General features: G+C 45.5%; 1 protein-coding gene across 3 annotated transcripts in view; it reads left to right on the top strand.

Annotated features, from left to right (window-relative positions):
- ENTPD6 (ectonucleoside triphosphate diphosphohydrolase 6) overlaps window positions 1-12,825 on the top strand; it is a 41,205-nt gene extending 28,380 nt beyond the window's left edge. The window contains exons 11-15 of one of the 3 annotated variants that reach the window (XM_042931793.1): window positions 3,797-3,898; window positions 6,413-6,553; window positions 8,186-8,242; window positions 9,426-9,538; window positions 9,649-12,825. In XM_042931793.1, coding sequence (XP_042787727.1) covers window positions 3,797-3,898; window positions 6,413-6,553; window positions 8,186-8,242; window positions 9,426-9,538; window positions 9,649-9,747 — 512 coding nt within the window. In that variant the 3' untranslated portion in view covers window positions 9,748-12,825. The remainder of the gene's footprint in view (window positions 1-3,796; window positions 3,899-6,412; window positions 6,554-8,185; window positions 8,243-9,425; window positions 9,539-9,648) is intronic. The other 2 variants (XM_042931795.1, XM_042931796.1) reach the window with 2 other exon arrangements.
- The last annotated feature ends 8,001 nt before the right edge of the window (window positions 12,826-20,826 follow it).

The raw sequence follows: 20,826 nt of genomic DNA on the forward strand, positions 1-20,826 counted from the left end.
CTTAAGATTCTTTCTCTCTCTCCCTCTGCCCCTCCTCCTCTCGCAAGTGTGCATGCTCGTTTTCTCTCTCTCTCTCTCTCTCAAAAAAAAAAAAAAAAAAAAAAAAAGAATAAAGTATTTTATTCCTTAATTTTTTTTAAGTAAATTCTATGCCCAATGTGGGCTCTAACCCATGACCCTGAGATCAAGAGTCACATGCTCCACTAACTAAGCCAGCCAGGCATCCCTAGTTTCTGCATATTTTTGAGAATTCAATTTATGTAAACACTTCATTTCTTTAAGCCAATTAAATAGAGCTCTCTTACAAATTAGTTTTGTTGACACCATTTGGACATAGAAGATATCACCCAATTACAACACATACATATACAATACATAAACATATCAACAGATGCAAACTGAGACCTTACAGTTTCCATACACTTAAAATTTCCTATGAGCCCAAGTTCCAAGTGACCATTCCCTTTTTTGTTTTACCTCCCTGAATTTTGTACTTTAACATTTCAATTTCAAAGGCACAAGGAAGAATGCATGTTGATGATAAATTGAGGGGGAGAGGATTGGTGAAAAAGAACAGGTGAGCTTTGAGCTGCCTGTAAAGCTGCACTGTTAGTTTTGCAAAGATTTGTAAGACAAGGACAGTTCTCAATTCTTTAAAAGAATTGGGTTGCAGCTTAAATGATATCATAGTTTGATCCACCCATCCAACTATATTAATATGTGTATATATATATACATGTATATATGTATATATATATATACATATATATACATATATATGTATATATATATACACATATATATATATATATATAAAAGCTTTGTAGTGTTTTAGTAATAAAACTTTTTATAGAGGCTTCAGAAGATTTTTCTTTTCCTCTGAGAACATAGTTTCATTTTAGCTTAGAGGAAAAGACCTAAAAAATCCTATCAGTCTCTGAATATCATTTTCCAGTCTGGCCGGTCTCCAGCCACAGAGCTATTTAAAAAAATCTTTTAAATGTCTTGGCAATTTTCAGTCTGGACAAACAGCAGATGTTTTCCGGGATTAATGCAGTATGCCTTTGTAAAGTCTATATATAGTATTTTAACAAAGGCCTCCTTTCTGAGTGTACATTTCAACCTTGGACCTTCATCTTAGGAAGAAAAGCCTATCAGCCCCTAACATCAGCCTTCAGCTGATCATTTATAGGAGGTCCTAGGAGAAATGCTAGTCATCTGTTTCCTTGGGTGGGGGCGGGGACTTTCAGGGAGCTATCTGGCTTGTCTGATAACTACAATATAACCATGATGGGAAGAATGCCCCTTAGCACCCAAACAAGATCCCTATGAGTAGGGTTGTAAATGGACATTAATCTGGGATTTTCTTTTAATTTGGTAGAATCCAATGAAAGTCAAGACTTTTAAGGCCCTTTAAGGGCTTTATAATTTTAAAAATCTGCTATCTAGGGCATGTGAATTATTTGGGTGGGAATCTAGGATGTAGCTGTAAAGGACATTGCACAGGAAGACCTAAAGCTAGCAGAGCCTGATTATAGCAAGGAGCTTTCTCTCTAAGCCTTATTGTCTACCTTGGGTGCTACTGTTAAATTTGTTTTTTTGGCTTTTAGTATTTATATGAGTAACTTGTATACCCTGGGCGTAGAGATCAGGCCAGAGTGCTCTCTGTAAATCTTGTAGGGAAAGGGAAGCTAAAGTAAGCAGTTCAGTGTTTAAGGGATTTTCTGGGGAAGGTGGACGAGTTTGGGAGTTAAGGGAAGTTGCTGAGGAGACAGGGCCAGATTTTAAGAAATTTATGTTGGATGGGGACTTTCATTTTTGTTTTAAGTCTAATTTCCTTTCTTCCCCCTGCCCCATCTTATTAAAGGAGTCCCTAAAGCTTAGCTGTTACATTTCTTCGTGTCTGTTTTTTTTTTAACTTGGTCTTTCTATAGGTACCAATAAGACAATTATTTAGGATAATAATTGAGAACTCTCAAAAATATTTTTCTTTCTTTCAAATATTATCAATTCAAAGGATTCATTGGCCATTGGTGAGCAGGATTTTTATATTAATCTCAATAGTGACTCAAACCAATAAGCCTTTCTATGGCTTAACCATGAACACAAGAAGTGTCCCAAAAGATGATGGGCCCTTATAAGATCCAGAAAGTTTACTCCCAGAAATAGTCTAAGAAAGTAAAGCCTTTTGTTGTTGCAAGCAGTAAGAATGGTGTCATGAAAACACTTTCCAGTTCCCCATGAGAACATGAGGCACCTCCAGTCACACACCTGCTAATCAGATACCAGGTAGGCACTGCTAAAATGGGACTTTTTCGGCACTGACAAAACAGTGAAGGTTGAGATGACAAAAACCCCATATGGACCAGGACCCCTGTGACAAACTCTCCTGAGAGCTGGCCTGGTCAGACAAAGAGTGCTTCTTGTGACTTAAAGTCTCGGAACCACAGACTACTCAGCTAGCCACCGAGATGCATGTGATGTATACAGAGAGAATATTCTCACTGGTCATAAAGACAAGCTCTCAATACATAAACAAAATGAAAGGAAAGCCCCTTATAGGCACATTAACAGCTTTAGCTGAGCCTTTGGTGTCTCAGCCAAATTGTACCTGAGAGGGATGTGTTGCTGGGTTAGAGATTGTGAAGTGTTTTACAGAGTACCTCGTATGGCAGTTTTCTCAAGGTTCACAGGTGACCTAGTGTCAGTCTGGCCTGTTTTGTGACTAACTCATCCTAACACAGGAGTCTTTGGGTTAGACAGGGAGCACTCTGACAGCTTTTAAGTGCTTGACCCATGCCTACCTGTTTTGTGGCTTTGGCTTCCAAGATGTCCCCTAGCAACTTCCTTTACCTCATGTGCATATTGACCCACAGCAACATTTTTCTAAACAGACACTAGTCTGGTGGGAACTGTGAACTCAGCAGGCTTATAGGACCTAGGCTTGCGTTCTACCCTGTGGTCTTCCTTCTTATGACAAATGATGACAGACCAGAGAAAAGCAGTGACCATCTCTGCAACAAAAAGGATCAATAAAAAAGTCAAGAGTGTTGATAATAAATCTTTACCAGAGTCACCATACCCAAGGAACTTGTACAAATATTTTCTCCTGCTAATCTAAATTTAGAAGGGTGGGGGTAGATTTTCACCACTCATTTCCACTGGACCCTACAGGCAGAGATTCAGGAGCCTGACAAAATTCGTACCTTGTGCCACACCTGTCAGAAGTCTCAGGATCTCTCAGCTGCAGCAGCCTCAGAACAAGCAGTTTGCAGCCAGTGAAGTTTTTCCTGGCTGGCTCCCCAACTGTTGGGGAGGAAAAATTTTTCCTGCCCTTCTAGGTTCTTCTGGCTAGTATATTAATTAAATTGACATAAGACAGATTAATAGGAGAAAAACATTTAATTACAAATGTATGGGAGCCCCAGAGAAATATGACACCAAGGACAAGTTGGGCAATTGAGGCTATGTGTCATCCTGAGCTAAGAAATAGACCAGGGGCCTGGGGGCTTTAAAAGGGAAGGAGGTGATTCACAGGACACAAGAACAGAGGTTTGGTTATTAGATGTTTGCCCATCCATACAGAGGTCACTTAGATTAAAATATCTCTGGTAACAGCCCTGTTTCTAGGCTAGACACACTATCTAAATTCTTCTAGGTAGTTAAGGGAGAGATAAAAATCTTCCCCTCACTAGCCTATAATCCTCTGTGTTATAGGCCTCTTCTCGGGAGAATCCATGTGTGCCCCATTCTTACTGTGATAACGTGCCTTTCTTCTTATTTCTCTTTATTTCAGCTGAGGATGGAAAGGAGTTGGTTAGCCCTTGTTTGTCTCCAGGTTTCACAGGAGAGTGGCAACATGCTGAAATAACATACAGAATTTCAGGACAGAAGGCAGGTATGGTGGAGTTCTTGTTCATCAGTGGTTTATGAGGGTTAAGATCCACAGCCTTCCCTCTCTCCTGTACCTTCTGAATACCTCTCAGAAGCAGGGAGGCTGTTGCCAAGCCTCATTCACAGACAAGCCCTCACTTGAAATGGAAGCACCTCTGTGAACTGTCAGGGCTGCAGGAGGCCCTCGCCAGAACACACTGGGAACTGTTGGCTCCCATGAGGTCTCTGCACAAGGCTCCCTTGTCTGTCGCCACATACTTTCTTCCAAAAGACTGCACTTCCTAACAAGCCTCCAGTGAGGAAGGACCTGAACATTCCACCACTCTTAAGACAAATGGCCAAGTTGGGGCTGTTGGCCCAGTAGCAGTGTGAGCTTATCTCTGAAAAGAGGGAGAAATGGCTTCTTCAGTGGAATCAGTTCCCTCCACCTATCACCTCAGGCTGCCTGGTGAGCACAGGAGAGGCTGCTCCAGGTGGCATAGCCCCCCCAGCCTGTGACATTGGGTGTGCTGTCTCACCAGCCTGACCCCTCTTGCCCCACATGGTCTTCGGTTGCTCTGTGCTCCTTTAGTTTTTGCTAAAAGAAACATTGAACTGTTTCCAGGCTGGACATAATGGGCATGAGGTTTGTCTGTCTTTGGTGACAGAGCTATTCCTACTCACATTTCTGACACCAAATGTGGGCAGGGGAGGGGAGGGAGTTCCCCACACCCACCAGTTCTCCACACATGAATAATTCTGTTCAGACTCACCCCGGAGTTAGTGCAGACTGCAGAGGTTAAGGGCTCAGACCTGCAAGGCTCCCCTCACCCCCCTCTGCTTCAGATGCAGATAGCAAGTCCTGGGCCTCCTATACTTCTGACCAGCTGACTACAAATTAGGGGTTCCCACGAACCACCACCACCACCCCCAAATAATTTGCCAGAATAGCTCACAGAACTCAGGAAGGCAATTTACATAATATCACTGTTTTATTATAAAAGGCACAAGTCTGGAACAGCCAAATGGAAGAGATGTATAGGGCAGGGTGTTGGAGAAGGGGTGTGGAGCCTCCCTGCACTCCTTGGGGACACCACCTCCCAGTACCTTCATGTGTTCACCACCCAGGAAGCTCACGGAACCTATTGTTTAGGGTTCTATAAAGCTTTACTACACAGGCATAGGTCATTACATCATTGTCTGCTGGTGATTAACTCAAGCCCCAACCCCCTGCCCTCCCTGAATTTTGAAGGGTGGGCTGAAAGTTCCAACCCTCTAATCACATGGTTGGCTCCTCTGACAACCAGCTGCCATCCTGAAGCCACTCAGGGACCCACCAACAAGAGCCCACTCATTCCCATAAACTCAGGTATACTTGAGAAAAAGGGGCGGATTTATCCTGAGTAACAGAAGATCTTCCTTTTATCTCCATCCCTCGGGAAATCCCAAGGGTTTTAGAAGCTGTGTCCAGAACAAAGACCAAATATATGTTTCTTATTATTGACCATGGAGGTCACCGACTCAGCCAGCTGCTCATGCACGTCCTATGCGTCAGGCCCTGTTGCAGCCACTGGCATACAGCTGACATTTCAGTGAGAGGAACTGGTAAACAAGAAAGTAACTTGAAGAAAGAAACAGAAGGGGTTGTGGGAGGGGGTACCTGAGAGGAAGATAGCTGTTTTAAATATGATGGCCAGGGAAGGCTTCATGGAGTGGTGTTTGAGCCAAGACCTAAAGAGATGGAGAATAAGGCACACAGATGATCTAAAGCAGCAGTTCTCCAGGCCAGAGGAGCAGCAAGTATAAAAGCCCTGGGATGGCTGCTGTGTTTAAGGAATGAGGAAGTGGAAGTATGGCTGTCCTGACAAGGGACAGTGGAGGGAAATGAGATCCAGCGGACAAGGACAAGGGGAGAACTGGCTGGAGCTGCCTTCAGGCCATGGACAGGTCTGTTGGGGGAGATGGGAAGCTGAGTCCAGGGGTGGGCTATGGGATATCCACGTTTGATAACCTCTGGGGCTCTCTGTTGTCTTTCTTCCGAGCAAGGGGTTAATTGCCAGCTGTGTGAGCTTGGCAAGCTGCCTGTTAGGCCTCAGTTTCCTCATCTGTGACATAAGGAGGGTGCAGGTCCCACTTCCACAGTGGCTGATGGGATAGCCTGCATGTTCAGAGCTCAGTAAGGGCTAGCAGAGAGTCAACAGTGTGAACTTGAACCCATTGGGCTGCATTAGGACAGCTGTGTGTGCTGAGCCAAGGGCTGATGTCCTTCAGGGTTGAGGACCACACCGTCTCTGGCCACCTTCATGCTTTGGGTTTCTCTCCCTTGACCTGGGCCCACAGTACTGTGGCTCCTGAAAGTTTGCTGTTGATATGTGTGGTGTTGATGAGCACCCTGACTCAGGGTAGGTGCTATGCAGGCTTTTTGCCCTGCCACACCCTCCAGGTCAGGGCCTCAAATCACTGGACAGAGCCCTGGAGGCTGCGTGGCCCAGGTGTTGAGCCCCCGAACTGCTATCTTTGTGCTTTTCCTTTGCCTCAGCAGTGAACCTCCATGAGCTGTGTGCCAGCAGAGTGTCGGAAATCCTTCGAAACAAAGTGCATAGAACAGAAGAAGTGAAGGATGTGGATTTTTATGCTTTTTCCTACTATTATGACCTTGCAGCAAATGTTGGCCTCATAGGTAAGGGTGGGGCTGAGGTGTGCAGAGGGCCCACGGCAGAGAGTAATCATGTCATCAGTGACCCTCACAACTGGAAGTAGACAGGAGGGCAAGTGTCTTGTCATCCGTATAGGCAATAGTAAGCCCCCTTTTCAAAAATAAAGCAGGTTTTTGAGCCACTTAGTAATACAATGTCAGTGCAAAAACAGTTACTTGCTGTTGAGTTGTTCTGCTCTAAGGCAGAACTGACGCACCTGTGTAACTCAGACCCTCAGCCATTCCTGCCTGGCCCCCAGGTCTCTAGCTGAGGGAGCCCTTGGTTACATGGCCATCTTTCCCCATCTGGCACCTAGGCTGGCATGGGGAGGGGTCAGCCCACTGACCAGCTTCAGGAGCTTATGGGCACTGTGGCGTCTCCAGGCTCCCTGAGCCACCTGCTGCCTGGGACCAGTGTGGAACACTACCACCCAAGGGTGGGTAGTCCAGGTGGAAAATGATCTCTATTCACCCTTTGCTCAGGCCCCAGGTCTCTCTCTCTGGCATAGAACAAGCTACCTCCTGGTAGCTGGCCCTATGGCCACTTGACCTGCCAGGACTGAGGGCCCCTGCAGGCTCCCTATACCTGGAGCAATGTTAGTTGATCCCCACTCTCCTGACTGTGCCACTGGCTGCGGACATCACGATGCTCAGGGCCTACCACACACAAATTTGGCCTGGCAGCACACTGGGGGACTCCACTCTCCTAGGCTGGCTTGAAGAGACACCTCCCAGCATCACCTTATCACTGGCTGCAGGTTGCCCTTTCCCTAGGGGACCAACAACCTCCCAGAGTGACCTCGGGAGATGCTGGCCTGTTCAGAAAAGCTCTTCCAACTCCCTTTTGTGGTCACACATGGCTCTGAAAGAGCTGCTTAGGTCTGTTTTCAGAAATGGTATCCATCTTCAATGTGACATTTGCTGACTGAGCAAATGCCCAAAGTCAAGGAAAATTCAGCTCACTGAGCAGCTGCCCCCTATGAAACATAAGTGTGTGGGATATCTCAAGGCTCCTCTTTGAAAAGTAGAGGTTTTGGGGTGCGTTGAAGAAACAATCACCATTCTTGAGAGTTGGGAGACACAGCTGCCATGCCTCCCTCCCTAGGAATGTCACAGAAGGCTGGGGCCATTCCCTTCTGGAGAGCCCTGTAAAGTCTCTCTGACCATTTGATCTAAGACCTGGCAAACCACTATTTGACTTTTTTTATAGAATTTTTTTTCCACATTCATAAAATTGATACCAGAATACCATTGCTGAACTCTGGGCCACAGCTTGAGAAAATGTATCCAATTCTTCCCTTTTATTTTTTTTTTTAACTTAAAATTAAGAGATTGCCCAGTCTCTGGGGTCCAGGGATCCTGGTGCCTTTCCTCTGAGGGACCCTCTAAGCCCCGTGATTGTGCTAATCATCCCCATGTGGTGTCCTGCATGGAACACCTACCCACCCCCAGCCACGTCACTTTGGACAAATGATCAGTGCATGGGAGGGCCACTGCCCCACTTGCAGTCAGCCTGGATACGCCGCCTTACATCATCCTCTCATGGGCACCAGCCTCAGGGCATGCTGGTGCTCCAGGGATGCTGGTGCAGACCAGGTGTTTGGTCTTATCCCACAGATGTGGAGAAGGGAGGCAGCCTCGTCGTGGGAGACTTTGATATCGCAGCCAAGTATGGTGAGTGATGGCTGCACTGCCTGGGTGAGAAGAGCCAGAGCGGGAGACAGGGACCCAGTCCCTCTGTGTGGCAGATGTACCTTGGTGCTTGTGAGGCAGTACTGAGAACTTCTGGATTTAGTTCCTGATTCAGCCAGGCAGATGAGTGTTCAGAGGTGGGAGAGGGTGCTTGGGGTCACTGTGCTGGGCCCAGACCACAGGTCAGCCACATCCTGTGTGGCCACAGCAGGGGGAGAGGGGAGCCTCAGTGTCCCTGGCTGTGATACGGCATATTTCTAGTTCTAAGGTTGTTAGGAATGGACTCCCTTGATTTTACTGTTTCTGACACCTCTTCACTGCGGTTCAGGGATTTCCCCTGATACTGTCCCAGCAAATTCACAATTGTCACACCAACAACCCCTGCACAGCAGAGCCCAACATGTAGGGAGTGAAGAGCTATTCCCCTTGAGTTTGCAGGTGACTGACCCAGCAGTCCCCCTTCCTCTCCTCCTTTGTCCATCACACTCAATCTGGCTGGCTGGGGTGTGAAATGAAGGCTGTCTGTAAATATTCTGCTCTTTGGTTGTTGTTGTTAATTGCAGATCAAAAGAGTTAAACTTCATATGTTTCTCTATAGAAAGTCCTTTCTCCCCTTCCCCTTCAAAGTGGCTTTTTTTTTTTTCAAGTTTTCTTGTCACTTAGAGAGGTTTGTCATGACTTTTCAACAGGAAAAGGTTCTGAGCAGAATTCTGGGAAGGCTATTGGTAGGTTTGTTCATCCTCCTTGAGAATAAGAGTAGAATGTTCTGAGCCAGATTTGTTGGTGTTTTCATTCCCCAGAAAGCCCAGATCCACCCCTGAGAGAGGTATCTAGAAGTCATAGGTGCAGAGCTATGCCCTGTGAGACTTTGGCCTTAGGCCCATGACACCAAGACAAGACACACAAGTCCCTCTTGGTCTTGGAGGCCAGGCCCAGGAGAGGCTGGTTAGCTTTGAGACCCTACCCTTTGGTGTGCTCTTGGCAGATCACCTTCCCACTCTGGGCTATAGTCTTTTCTAAATCAGTGAGAATCTTGGGCCAACATAGAGCCCTGTGAAGGGTGGGCACCTGGGGTGGGTGGAGTCTAGTCTGCATAGAGCCCCCCCATCCCACCCAGGAATGAACCACTTGGAATCTGATTGGGAAAGGGCTCTCTCACCCCCAGTGTGCAGGACAGCGGAGACCCATCCTCCAGGCAACCCCTTTCTGTGCATGGACCTCACCTACATCAGCCTGCTGCTCCAAGAGTTTGGCTTCCCAGAGAACAAAGTGCTGAAGGTAAAGACTGTCTCTGGGTGCTCCTGTGCCCTTTATGACCCCAAGGGCTGGGGGTACTGCTTCCAGCCTCCCAACCATGCCCACTCTGCGCCTTCCTTTGTGTTTTCAAGCTGACTCGGAAAATCAACAATGTTGAGACCAGCTGGGCTCTGGGGGCCATTTTTCATTACATCGACTCCCTGAGAAGACAGAAGAATCCAGCCTCATAGTGGCCAAGCTGCCCCAGCCATCCTTACAGAGCGGCTCCATCTCCATGAGAACAGACCTGTGTGGAACGCCTTGATGTGTTGGGAGGAAGCCACTGCTCGGGCTGCCACCCCTTTCCCTTTGGCCTTGCAGACCTGCCCCTGGACAGGCAGAGGGCTAGAACGTGACCAGGCCTAGTGTCTCCTCCTGCCTCAGCCCTAGGTGGGCAGTAAACCAGACAGGGCAAAGGGCACATGTCAAGTTTAGTATGACACAGGCACACCATCCCCCATCCCTCCCCTGTATGCAGGGTTGGGTGACTGTAACGTGTTTCTGTGACAGGAGTCTTGTTTTGTCTCCCTGCCCCTGTCTGGTCCCTCCTCTCATCCCCAGGGTGGACCTCCACCTTCTCCCCAGAGACTTGGTGGGGAGGTTTTACAGGCTGTCCTGGCTGCTTTCAGGGTGGGCCAAGTGGCAACCACCATGTCCTCTGGGACAGTGAATAGGGCGGACCTGAATGCATTGGCCTCCTCTTTGGTTATGGACATGCGAGGTCATCCAGAGGTCTGTTTTCTCAGGTTCTTGGATGGCTTGGGGCAAGCTGATGAAGTTGGCCTTGTGAGTAGAAGAGGGCTGGGGGAAATACCTCTGTGTGTCCCAGCTCTTCAGAGGAGGTCTGAATGTGAGCATGACCTGCTTACAATATTTATGGCTGTGCTGTGTGAGTGACATCTCTGTTGTGTGGTGCTGGGTGTTTGTGTAGCAGCTGTGTTCTGAGCCCCAGTGAATGTATTGCTACCGTGAGCCATTTGCAGCTGAGCAGTGTTGAAGACACACACCATCCCCCTGTGGGTCAGGTGGACTGCAATCCCCAGAACTGCCTTCTTGAGGCTCTGCTGGGGTACAGGGCTATGCCCATTATCTGGGGCCTCTGTAGGACACTGGCTCTGGGCCCTCTTGCATCGGGACGTGAAGTCTGTGAGACATAGGCCCTGGGGCCACAGTCGTTCTGCAGTGAATGTATGGTATATGGAATAAGCTGAACCTCATGTGTTCCACTCAAAATAAAGGGTTTACAAGGGTTTCTTCTCCAGTCACTCTTCTAGGTGAGCATCAGCAATGTTCATCCCCTGGTGGAAAAGCCCCTGAGATCCCTGTTTACTATAGTTGAAACAAAGAACTGTCCATGCCAGGTGACAGGTGGCACATTAACTCTTGTCAGTGTGCCTCATAAGGAGAAAACAACAGAAGGGCATAGGGAGGGCATCCTCAGGCCATCATGCATGCCTGTGGTTATAGGCGAGCCCCTTGCCTTCCCAGCAGAGCTCCCCTCTTCCCTGAGACTGTGACCCGCAGCCATGTGCAGTGTGGAGTTCTCAAGAAGATGCTGTGACCCAGCTTGCAGTGTGTTCTCTGAGGATCTGGCTTTAATCTGGGACAGCTGGAAAGGGGTCGCATGCCAGACAAAGACTGGGTGTGAGCATAGGGTCTGGCCCCTCAACTACTTAGGGCCACTGCAGGACCAGGACCGATGTGACTACTGAATGAGCCCATGAGTGGAGGCCTGTGTTGGGGAAAGGGCTCTGCAGAGAGCTACAGGAGGTTAGTTTTACTCCTTACCTCCAAGAGCCCTTCGTCCCCAGGGGTGGAGGCAGGGAGGGATCGAAGTGTAAAACCTTTGATGTTGAAGTGCTGTGCCCAAGGAGATGGGGGAGCAGTTACCCCCTTTTCTGAGCGTCCTGATTCTGTGGTCTGATCGTCACTGGCCCAACTTCAGAAGGCTGGTGGAAGACCCCAGTACAAAATCCACTGACAAGATAAGGTTAATCACCCTCTGCCCAGTGGTTTCCCCAGAATTTAAACCCTGGGGCAGAGGTCTGGAGGTGTGCATATGACATAAGCAGAAAAAGACAAAGAAGGGAAGGTGTTTTACCTAAATAAAAAGCCACATTTGGACTACAGCTAGGAAACCTTCATTTGAAAAGGGCAAGAAAATCCAACTACCAGCACCTCACCATCCCTGCCTTGGCAGGGTTTCCCCAGCCTTTTCCTTCTATAATATCTAACAAGTTAAATATTTAAGGAACTCCAGAGGCCATGATCAAATGTGTATGAAGGTAAAAGTGAAAATTGATTTGGTCCATTTATAGGTTAGTGATCTCACATCTGAAAAAGTGGCAACAACTGGAAGTTTCCCAAAAGATCACCAAATAAGTCATGGAATATTTTTAGTTCCAGCAAAGTACGCAAGTCATTTTGCTGTGTCTTTTGTGATTATAAAGTAGGCTTTGTTTTTTAAAAAAGAAGTAACTACATATGCACATCCTAACATATAAAAGTCAAACTAGAGATACAGTAAGAATTTTGTTCCCTCTGGTGTGCCCCACTTCACATAAGCCGTGTGCATCTATGTGCTCAGATCTTTCTAGCACGTCCCACACACCACCTCCTGCCCACATGTCCTGCACTTCCCTGTTCTCACTCAGAACAGCTACACCGTTGATGCACACTAAGCTGCCTCAGTCCTCCAGTGGCTGGTGTCATCCATATGTCTGGATGACAGGACCCCCGGCATCAGGTTGTTTCCAGCACCACATCCATACGTGAGCCATGCTGACATTGCCAGATCCAAAGACAGGAATGTTTTAAATTGTGACCATGTCGTCAGATGGTAATTTTCCTGTGCACTGGCCTAATTCATGTCATATGTATGTCTAAGAGCATTTCTTTTTCTGTGAAACATCTGTCCATGCCCTGTGCCAATTTTTCTGAGAGATTGTGGTCATTCTCTTACTAGAAGAATGTTTATACATTAGGGAAATTAGCCATTGTGACAGAATGTGTGGCAAATTTTTTCCCATTTTATTACTTTTTGAATTTATGGTGTTTTTCTCAATGCACAGTTTTACTGTTTTTATGTATTTAAGTTTAACTAATTTATATTTTTATATAGACTTATGATGACTTCCAGGTTTTGTGTCATAATTAGAAAGGCTACCCCACTGGGATAGTTTTCAAAGTTAACCAACAGTGTTGTTGTTTTTTATGGTTTTGATTTTATTACTTTAAGAACTCCCAATATATACTTATGAATACCCTCAGGCACAGTAAATCATTATTTCAAGGTGGATTTTACTTTTAGAACCATTCCAGAGTCCTGAAAGGCAAATGTGATGTTCAAACTAGGGTAATACCATTTTGGGATAAAATCAAGGCTGGCAATAAGGTAATGAGCAATCCCAGAAGTGTGCAGAATCATAGCAGTGTCAGGAAGAGTCTCCTAGGGAAGCCACACTGTGTGTGCAGTTTCTGGTAAGGTTGTTTTAATGACTTGTTTGGAGAGCATGAAGTGTGAGGAATGATTGAAGTCCCTGGGGCAGTTCATCATTGTGGAGGAAAACTCTTCTCTGCTCTCCACTCAGCCTTCTACTCTCGGTACTTTTCTCTGATGCTAGATGTGTCAGCAATACTCCCACACCAACTAGGTGGCCTACAACTCAGTTCTGACACTATCTACCTGGAGTTAGTGCAGACCACACAGGTGAAGGGCTCAGTCTTACAAGACTACCCCCACCCCTGCTTCAGGTACCAGTCACAAATCCAGGTTGTCACCTGTGCTTCTGAATAACTGGCTCTAAGTGGTTTTCATGACCCTCTCCTCAGATTTGATAGTTTGCCAAAGAGGCTCACAGAATTCAGGAAAAACAGTTGACTTACTCTTGTTGATTTATTGCGGAGAATAGATGGAAGAGACATGTGGGGCAGGACATAGGGGAAGGGTCCATAGCTTCCGTGCCCTCTCTGGGCATACCACCCTCCTAGCACCTCCACATGTTAATTAAACCAGAAGTTTAATTAAAGCAAGCAACTCTTGATCTCAGGATCTCTAAACCCCTACTTGGGATTTTTTATGGAGGTTTTATTATGTAGGATTGATTAAATAATTGACCATTAGTGATTAGGTCAACCTCCAGCCTCTCTCTCCTCCAGAGGTCAGGGTGGGGGAGGCTGAAAGATCCATCCTTTTGATTGCATGGCTGTTTCTCCTTGGCAACTGTCCCCCTTCCTGTGGTCACCTAGGGGCTTTCCAGAAATCACCTCATTAACATAGACTCAGGGGTGGTTGAATGAGCTTATGGCACATGGGACCAAAGACCAAATGTTATAACAAAAGATGCTCCCATTGCTTTTATGACTTAGGAAGTCCCCCTAGGGTTTAGGAGCTGTGGGGCCAAGAGCAGGGATGAAGGCCAAATCTATGTTTCCTGTTACGAATCACAAAATCACAGTCCTGGAAAGAGGCTTTATGGCCGATGGGAATCTGACAGCATCTTCAATATTGTAAGGATTGTGAGATCCTGGACTTGCCTCTGTTGCTACAGAGGCCAGAGCTTAGACACATGGGCACAAGTTACAGACCATTTTCAGGTTTCTAACAAGGAAAGATGTCCTAAAAGAAGATAGGCTCTCTGTCATATACATCCCCACCCTTGCCAGCACTCAAGGGTACTCAAGAAGGGATCCCTGTCCAGATAAGAGGTCATATCAGGCACTTCTAAGGCCTCTTTACTCTCAAGATCCTTGAATGCGCCTTGAAAATTATCTTGAAAGTTATGAGCAGGTAAGCATACTTACACATAATGTCCCTCAGTTTTGAGTTGAAATAACAATGGCCTGTGTTGTGGAGTGTTTAGGTCAGGCATGGAGCCAACTGCTTTTTGGAATAGCCAGTGATTGCACTGTCATGGCAGCCCACGGAGCACCGACTGGTCAAGGGGCCCTAAGGACTCAAGGTCAGCAAGTAAAGAGTGAAGGGCCCCACCCAGACACAGATCCAGAGGCTTCCAAACCCCAAATTAGTGTGCCACATTGCCTCCAAAATTAGAGGTGGTAGAAGATTAATTTTTCCTCCTTACATTCGGTCTTGCATGAAGCTATTTATCAAAAGCAGCTCTCTCCACTAAGGAATCCGTTATCACTGTAATAATGTGTTTTGTGATATTTAGAAAAGTAGTTAAACAGTCAAAAAAATTAAAACTAGCTCCAGGCCTAACTGCCTCTTTATCATTTTGACAGCCTGATTCCCACTTTTCTGTGTTATTGATTGGTGGATAAAGGTTTCCGCTTAAGAGCTTAAGTGCAGCTCTGTAAATCTTTGTGTCTGCCTCAGGATTTACATAGCACAGAGCAGACATCCCCCTATATGGCATCTTGTCTTGAGAAGCCTCTAAAGGTCAGCAGAGCTCCAGAGCCTCATTTTAAGGCATGGAACACAGCAGTGGGATGGCTCCAAACAGCTTCCAAGGTGTTAGGTGCTCAAAACAGCTGTGTGGTTCCCCAGATCCATCTGGAGGTCTGCTAGGGATCAGATGGTTTTGCAAGTAAAAATGCCAACACTCAGAGGCCTACAGTGCTCATCCTAAAGCAACAAGGAGAAGTGGGAATGTAAACCAAGGTTTTCAGCTTTCTGGGGATGAAGAGATTTCTAGGACTCTCTATACATTGGAATATTATTTGGCAGTAAAAATGAGGTACGGACACATGTTGCGACATGAATGAACATGGAAAACATTAGGCTAATAAGTGAAGCTAGATACAGAGATCACATATTGCATGATTCTGCTTACGTAAGATGTCCAGAATAGGCAGCACCATAGTATGGCAAGCAAAATTTGTAAACATTGCAAAATGATCACCATGGTAAGTCTAGTTATGATCTGTCATCATACATAGGTAAAAAAAATTTTTTTTTGCAATGAGGACTTTTAAGATTTATTCTCTTAGCAACTTGCAAATACAATGCAGTATTATTAACTGTAGTCAGTGTGCTATACATCACATTCCCATGACTTATTTTATAATTTCTTGACCATCCTTGCCCATCTTGCCCACCCCCTACCCCCTGCCTCTGGCAACCACCTATCTGTTCTCTGTATCTATGAGCTCAGGCTTTTTTGGTTCTGTTTTTTAGATTCTACCTATAAGTCAGATCATATGGTACTTGTCTTTGTCCGACTTACTTAGGATAATACCCTCAAAGTCCATCCATGTTGTCACAATGGCAAGAGTCCATTTTTTATGGACGAATAATATTCCATTATAGATAATATGCACAGACAGATGTACACACCACATCTTCTTTATCCATTCATCCACTGATGGACACAGGTTGTTGCCAGATCTTGCCTATTGTAAATAATGCTGCCAGGAACATGGGGTATATATATCTTTTTGAGTTAATGTCTCTGTTTTCTTCAGATAAATACCCAGAAGTGGAATTGCTGGATCATCTGGTAGTTCTGTTTTTAACTTTTTGAGGAGCCTCCATACTGTTTTCCACAGTGGCTGCACCAGTTTACATTCCCACCAACAGTGCAAAATGGTTCCCTTTTCTCCATGCTCTCTCCTACACTCATTATTTCTTGTCTTTTTGATAATAAGACAATATCAATAATCTGTCATTCTGACAGATTTGAGGTGATGTCTCGTGGTTTTGATTTGCATTTTTCTGATGGTGACTGGTGAGGATCTTCATGTGTCTGTTGGCCATCTGTATGTCTTTGGGAAAATGTTGATTCAGATCCTCTATCATTTTTTAATTGGATTATTTGTCTTTTTTGCTATGGGGTTGTATGGTTTCTTTATATATTTTGGATATTAACCCCTTATCAGATATGATTTGCAAATAATTTCTCCCATTTAGTAGGTTGCCTTTTTGTTTTGTTGATGATTTCCTTTGCTGTGCAGAAGGTTTTGAAAGACCAGTACACTGTAAGTTATAAGACATTGAAGGGAGAAAATGAAAACACAAATGGGAAGATATTCCATATTTATAGGTTAGAAGAATCAATACTGTTAAAATCTCCATACTACCCAAATCAATGTATTGATTCAATGCAAGTCCTATCAAAATTCCTCACAGAAATAGAAAAAACACGGGCGCCTGGGTGGCTCAGTTGGTTAACATCTGATTTCAGCTCAGGGTATGATCTCACAGTTAGCGGGTTCGAGCCCCATGTCGGGCTCTGTGCTGACAGCTCAGAGCCTGGAGCCTGCTTCAGATTGTGTGTCTCTTTCTCTCTCTGCCCCTCCCCCACTCACACACTGTCTCTGTCTCTCAAAAAACTGAATAAACAAAAGAAATTTTAAAAGAAAAAAGTAAATAGAACAAACACTCCTAAAATTTGTACAGAAACACACAAGAACCCAAACGACGAAAGCAATCTTGGGAAAGAAAAACAAAGCTGGAGAACAAAGCCCTTATTTCAAACTGTATTACAAAGCAGTAGTGATCAAAACAGTTTGGTATTGGCATAAAAACAGACACATAGATCAATGGAGCAGAATAGAGAGCCCAGAAATAAACCCACAATTTTATGGTCAATTGATCTATGACAAAAGAAACAAAAATATACAGTGGAGAAAGGACAGTCTCTTCAATAAGTGGTGCTGAGAAAATTGGACAGCCACGCGCAGAAGAAAGAAACTGGACCATTATCTCACACCATACACAAAAATTAACCCAAAGTGGGTTAAAGAACAGAAGACCTGAGACCAGAAAACTAGGTGGTCAGCTCCTTGGCATGGGCCTTGGTGATGATTTTTGGATCTGATTCCAGAAGCAAAGGCAACAAAAGCAAAATAAACAAGCGGGGCTACATCAAACTAAAAAGCTGTTGCATAGCAAACGGAATACTCAACAAAATGGAAAGGCAACCCTTAGACTTTTTCCTGTATTGTCATGGTGGCCCCTTAGCCCTTAGACCTTTGGGCTAAGAGAAAATCCCCTTCCTGGGGAGGGGTCAGGTCTGCTCCCAGATATCTGGTGAACCCCTGGCTCCTGCAAGTTCTGAGTTTCTGGGGAGGGTCTCTTAACTGCCTACTGAGTAATAAAAGGCTACCTGAAAGAAAGCAGGAGAACTGAAACACCCTGAGAATAGGGATACTGACCTTGCCTTCCCATCCTCCAAATTTCCTTGTGGAGCCAACAATCCTCTTGTTTATTCAATGGGAGTGCCTGGCCAGGACTCCACCCAAGCCAAACAGCAAGGTTAAACTGTCAACAAAGCAAATAGGCTTTCTGCAAGACTTCTTCACTTCCCTCTTAGATGGAGTCTTCACAGTTGACTCAAAGCTTCAGCTGGAATTCCTTTACACAAAGTGAATTTCAGAAGGAATTTGGTGCTGCTTCCTTGAGGTCTAGACTTGCAAAAGGCTGCCTGCATGATGGAAGCTGTGTTTGGTATTTAAGATCTTCTAAGCTTTACTTCTGACCTAGTGAATTTTTTAAAGAATATTTTTGTTGGGGCGCCTGGGTGGCTCAGTCGGTTGGGCATCCGACTTCGGCTCAGGTCACGATCTCGCGGTCCGTGAGTTCAAGCCCCGCGTCGGGCTCTGGGCTGATGGCTCAGAGCCTGGAGCCTGCTTCCGATTCTGTGTCTCCCTCTCTCTCTGCCCCTCCCCCGTTCATGCTCTGTCTCTCTCTGTCTCAAAAATAAATAAATAAAAAAAAAAGAATATTTTTGTTGAGGTATATATAGTAGAACGTACAGATCTTAAGTATACAGTTCAGTTTTGGCAAAAACAGCCATGTGGCCCATACCCTTATTCTTTCACCACAGACAGTCCCTAGACAATCCCCCCACCCTTGGCACCTGGCAACCACTGTTCGGATTTCCATCACAACACATAACTTTTGCCAGTTCTGGAACTTCATCTAAATGGAATCATACAGTATGTGCTCTTTTGGGTCTGGCTTTCAGCTCAACATGTTTGTGAGATTCACCCATATCAACATGCAGATCAGCAGTTTATTTCTTTTTGTTGTTGAGTAGTAGTCTATTATTTCGATATACAACACTTTGTATCCTCCTTTTCCTGTTGATAGCCACCTGGGCTGTTTCCAATATGGGGTCTTGCACAAGTTATTTTGTGGACATATGTTTTTACTTCTCTTGGATGAATACAAGCATACCTCATTTTATTGTGCTTTGCTTTATTGTACCTCACAGACAATGCATTGTGCGTGTGTGTTTAACAAACTGAAGGTGTGTGACAACCCTGCACTGAGCAAGTCCACTGGTACCATTTTTCCAACAGCATTTGTTCACGTTGTATCTCTATGTCACATTTTGGTAATTCTCACAATAATTCAAAAAAAATTATTGTTAAATTTGTTCTGATCTGTGATCAGTGATTAATTGACTCACTGACAGCTCAGATGATGGTTAGCATTTTTAATTGAGGTACATGCATTTTCTTAGACATCATGCTATTGCACACTTAATAGACTACAGTACAGTCTAAGCATAACTTTTATATGCATTGGGAAACCAAACAATTCATTTGACTTGCTTTATTGCAGTATTCGCTTATTGTGGTCTGAAACCAAACCTACAATATCTTCAAGATATGAACTAAAAGTGGAATGGTTGGTTCATATGGTAAGTGTATGTTTAACTATAAGAACCTGCCAAATTGTTTTCCAATGTGAATTACCATTTACACTGCAGTGTTCCACATCCTCATCCACACTTGGTACTGTCTGTCAGTTATTTTAATATTAGCCATTCTAGCTGGTGAGTTCTGGTAACCCTCTGTGGGGTTTTTTGTTTGTTTTTTTAAATACTATTATTTGTTTTTGAGAGAGTGAGCAGGATGGTGGGGGGGGCAGAGAGAGAGGGAGACAGAGGATCCGAAGCAGGCTCTACATTGACAGCAGAGAGCCAGATGCAGGGTTTGAACTCAGGAACAATGAGATTATGACCTGCGGTGAAGTCAGATGCTTAACTTACTGAGCCACCCAGTGTCCTACCTCATTGTGGTTTTAACATGCATTTCCTTGATGTGATGTAATGAATTTTAAAGAGGCTTCAAGAATCCTACCTAGGCCAGCCACATCTCCTACCCACCCCCCGCCCCGGTCCACTTTGGCTGCCACACTGAACATAGATCCACTGGGATCCACAAGTATAAGGCAATGCTAGGGACACACTCCAGGTCAGGGGCAGCAAACTCTTGGTTAGAAGCAGATAGTGAATACTTCAGTCTCTGCAGAACATACGGTCTCTGTCCCATTTGCTCAGCTCTGCTGTGGAAGTGTGAAAGCAGCCTTAGACAAAATGTAAATGAATGACTACAGATGCATTCAATCAAACTTGATTTATGGATGCTGAAATTTGAATTGCATATAGTTTTCATGTATCATGCATTATTATTCTTTTGATTTGTTTGATCACTTAAAAATGTAAAAGGTAATCTTAGCTTGAGGGCCATACAATGGCTGAGGACTGCTGTTTGCTAATCCTGCTCTAGGTAAGCAGAGGCAGTCAGCTCAGAGGCAGCCCTAAGCCAGGCAGGAGACTCACTGAGGGCCTGGTGCCCATGGGATAGAGGGGCAGTATCCCACTCCTCCAGTCAGGGACCCTGAGGGTGAGGGGCTAGGATGCTGTCCACTGAGGGAAAGGCTGAAAGGGGCAGCAGAGCGAGAACCAGAATGGGAAGGCCTGTAAAGCCTGGCTGTGTGTCCTTCACAGACCCTCTCAACAACAAAGTCAGCCCCAAGCTCCACAATTCTGGGGATCCTCCCCACCCTCACCTCAGTTATGACACTCCTGCTTCTGCCTGGCCCCTTTGGAATCAGACGTGTCAGAAAGCTGACCCCCTGTAGTCCGGTGCCTCCTATCACCTTGCCTGCCTATCAGGTCCTACTTTGGGCTAGCCCCATGCTCGCCACAAGACCTGCCAGGGACTGGCTGACACTGGCCTAGGAAGGTTGCTCAGTTGGGGTTGGGGTTTATAGGAGCAGTTCTGGGCTCAGCCCTTCCCTGAGGAAGGGTCCAATTCTGCAGCCTGTGTAGGACTGTTCTGGGGAGCATTTGGGAGGCAGGAAAGCCCATTAGGAAACTACAGCAGGAATCCTAGCAAGAGAACCCAAAAGAGCAGCTGAGGATGGGTAAAAGGAGTCTAGAACCACAAGGAACAACACAGCTGGAGGCCTCAGACTTGCTCTTGGAGGACCAGTTCCTGAGACAGTCCTTGGGAGCTTAGGGGAGAATGTGCCCACCAAACCTGTGTGGCATTGCTGCCTGATCTGGAAGCAG

This window comes from Panthera leo, chromosome A3, assembly GCF_018350215.1.
Source record: "Panthera leo isolate Ple1 chromosome A3, P.leo_Ple1_pat1.1, whole genome shotgun sequence".
Classification (NCBI taxonomy): domain Eukaryota; kingdom Metazoa; phylum Chordata; class Mammalia; order Carnivora; family Felidae; genus Panthera; species Panthera leo.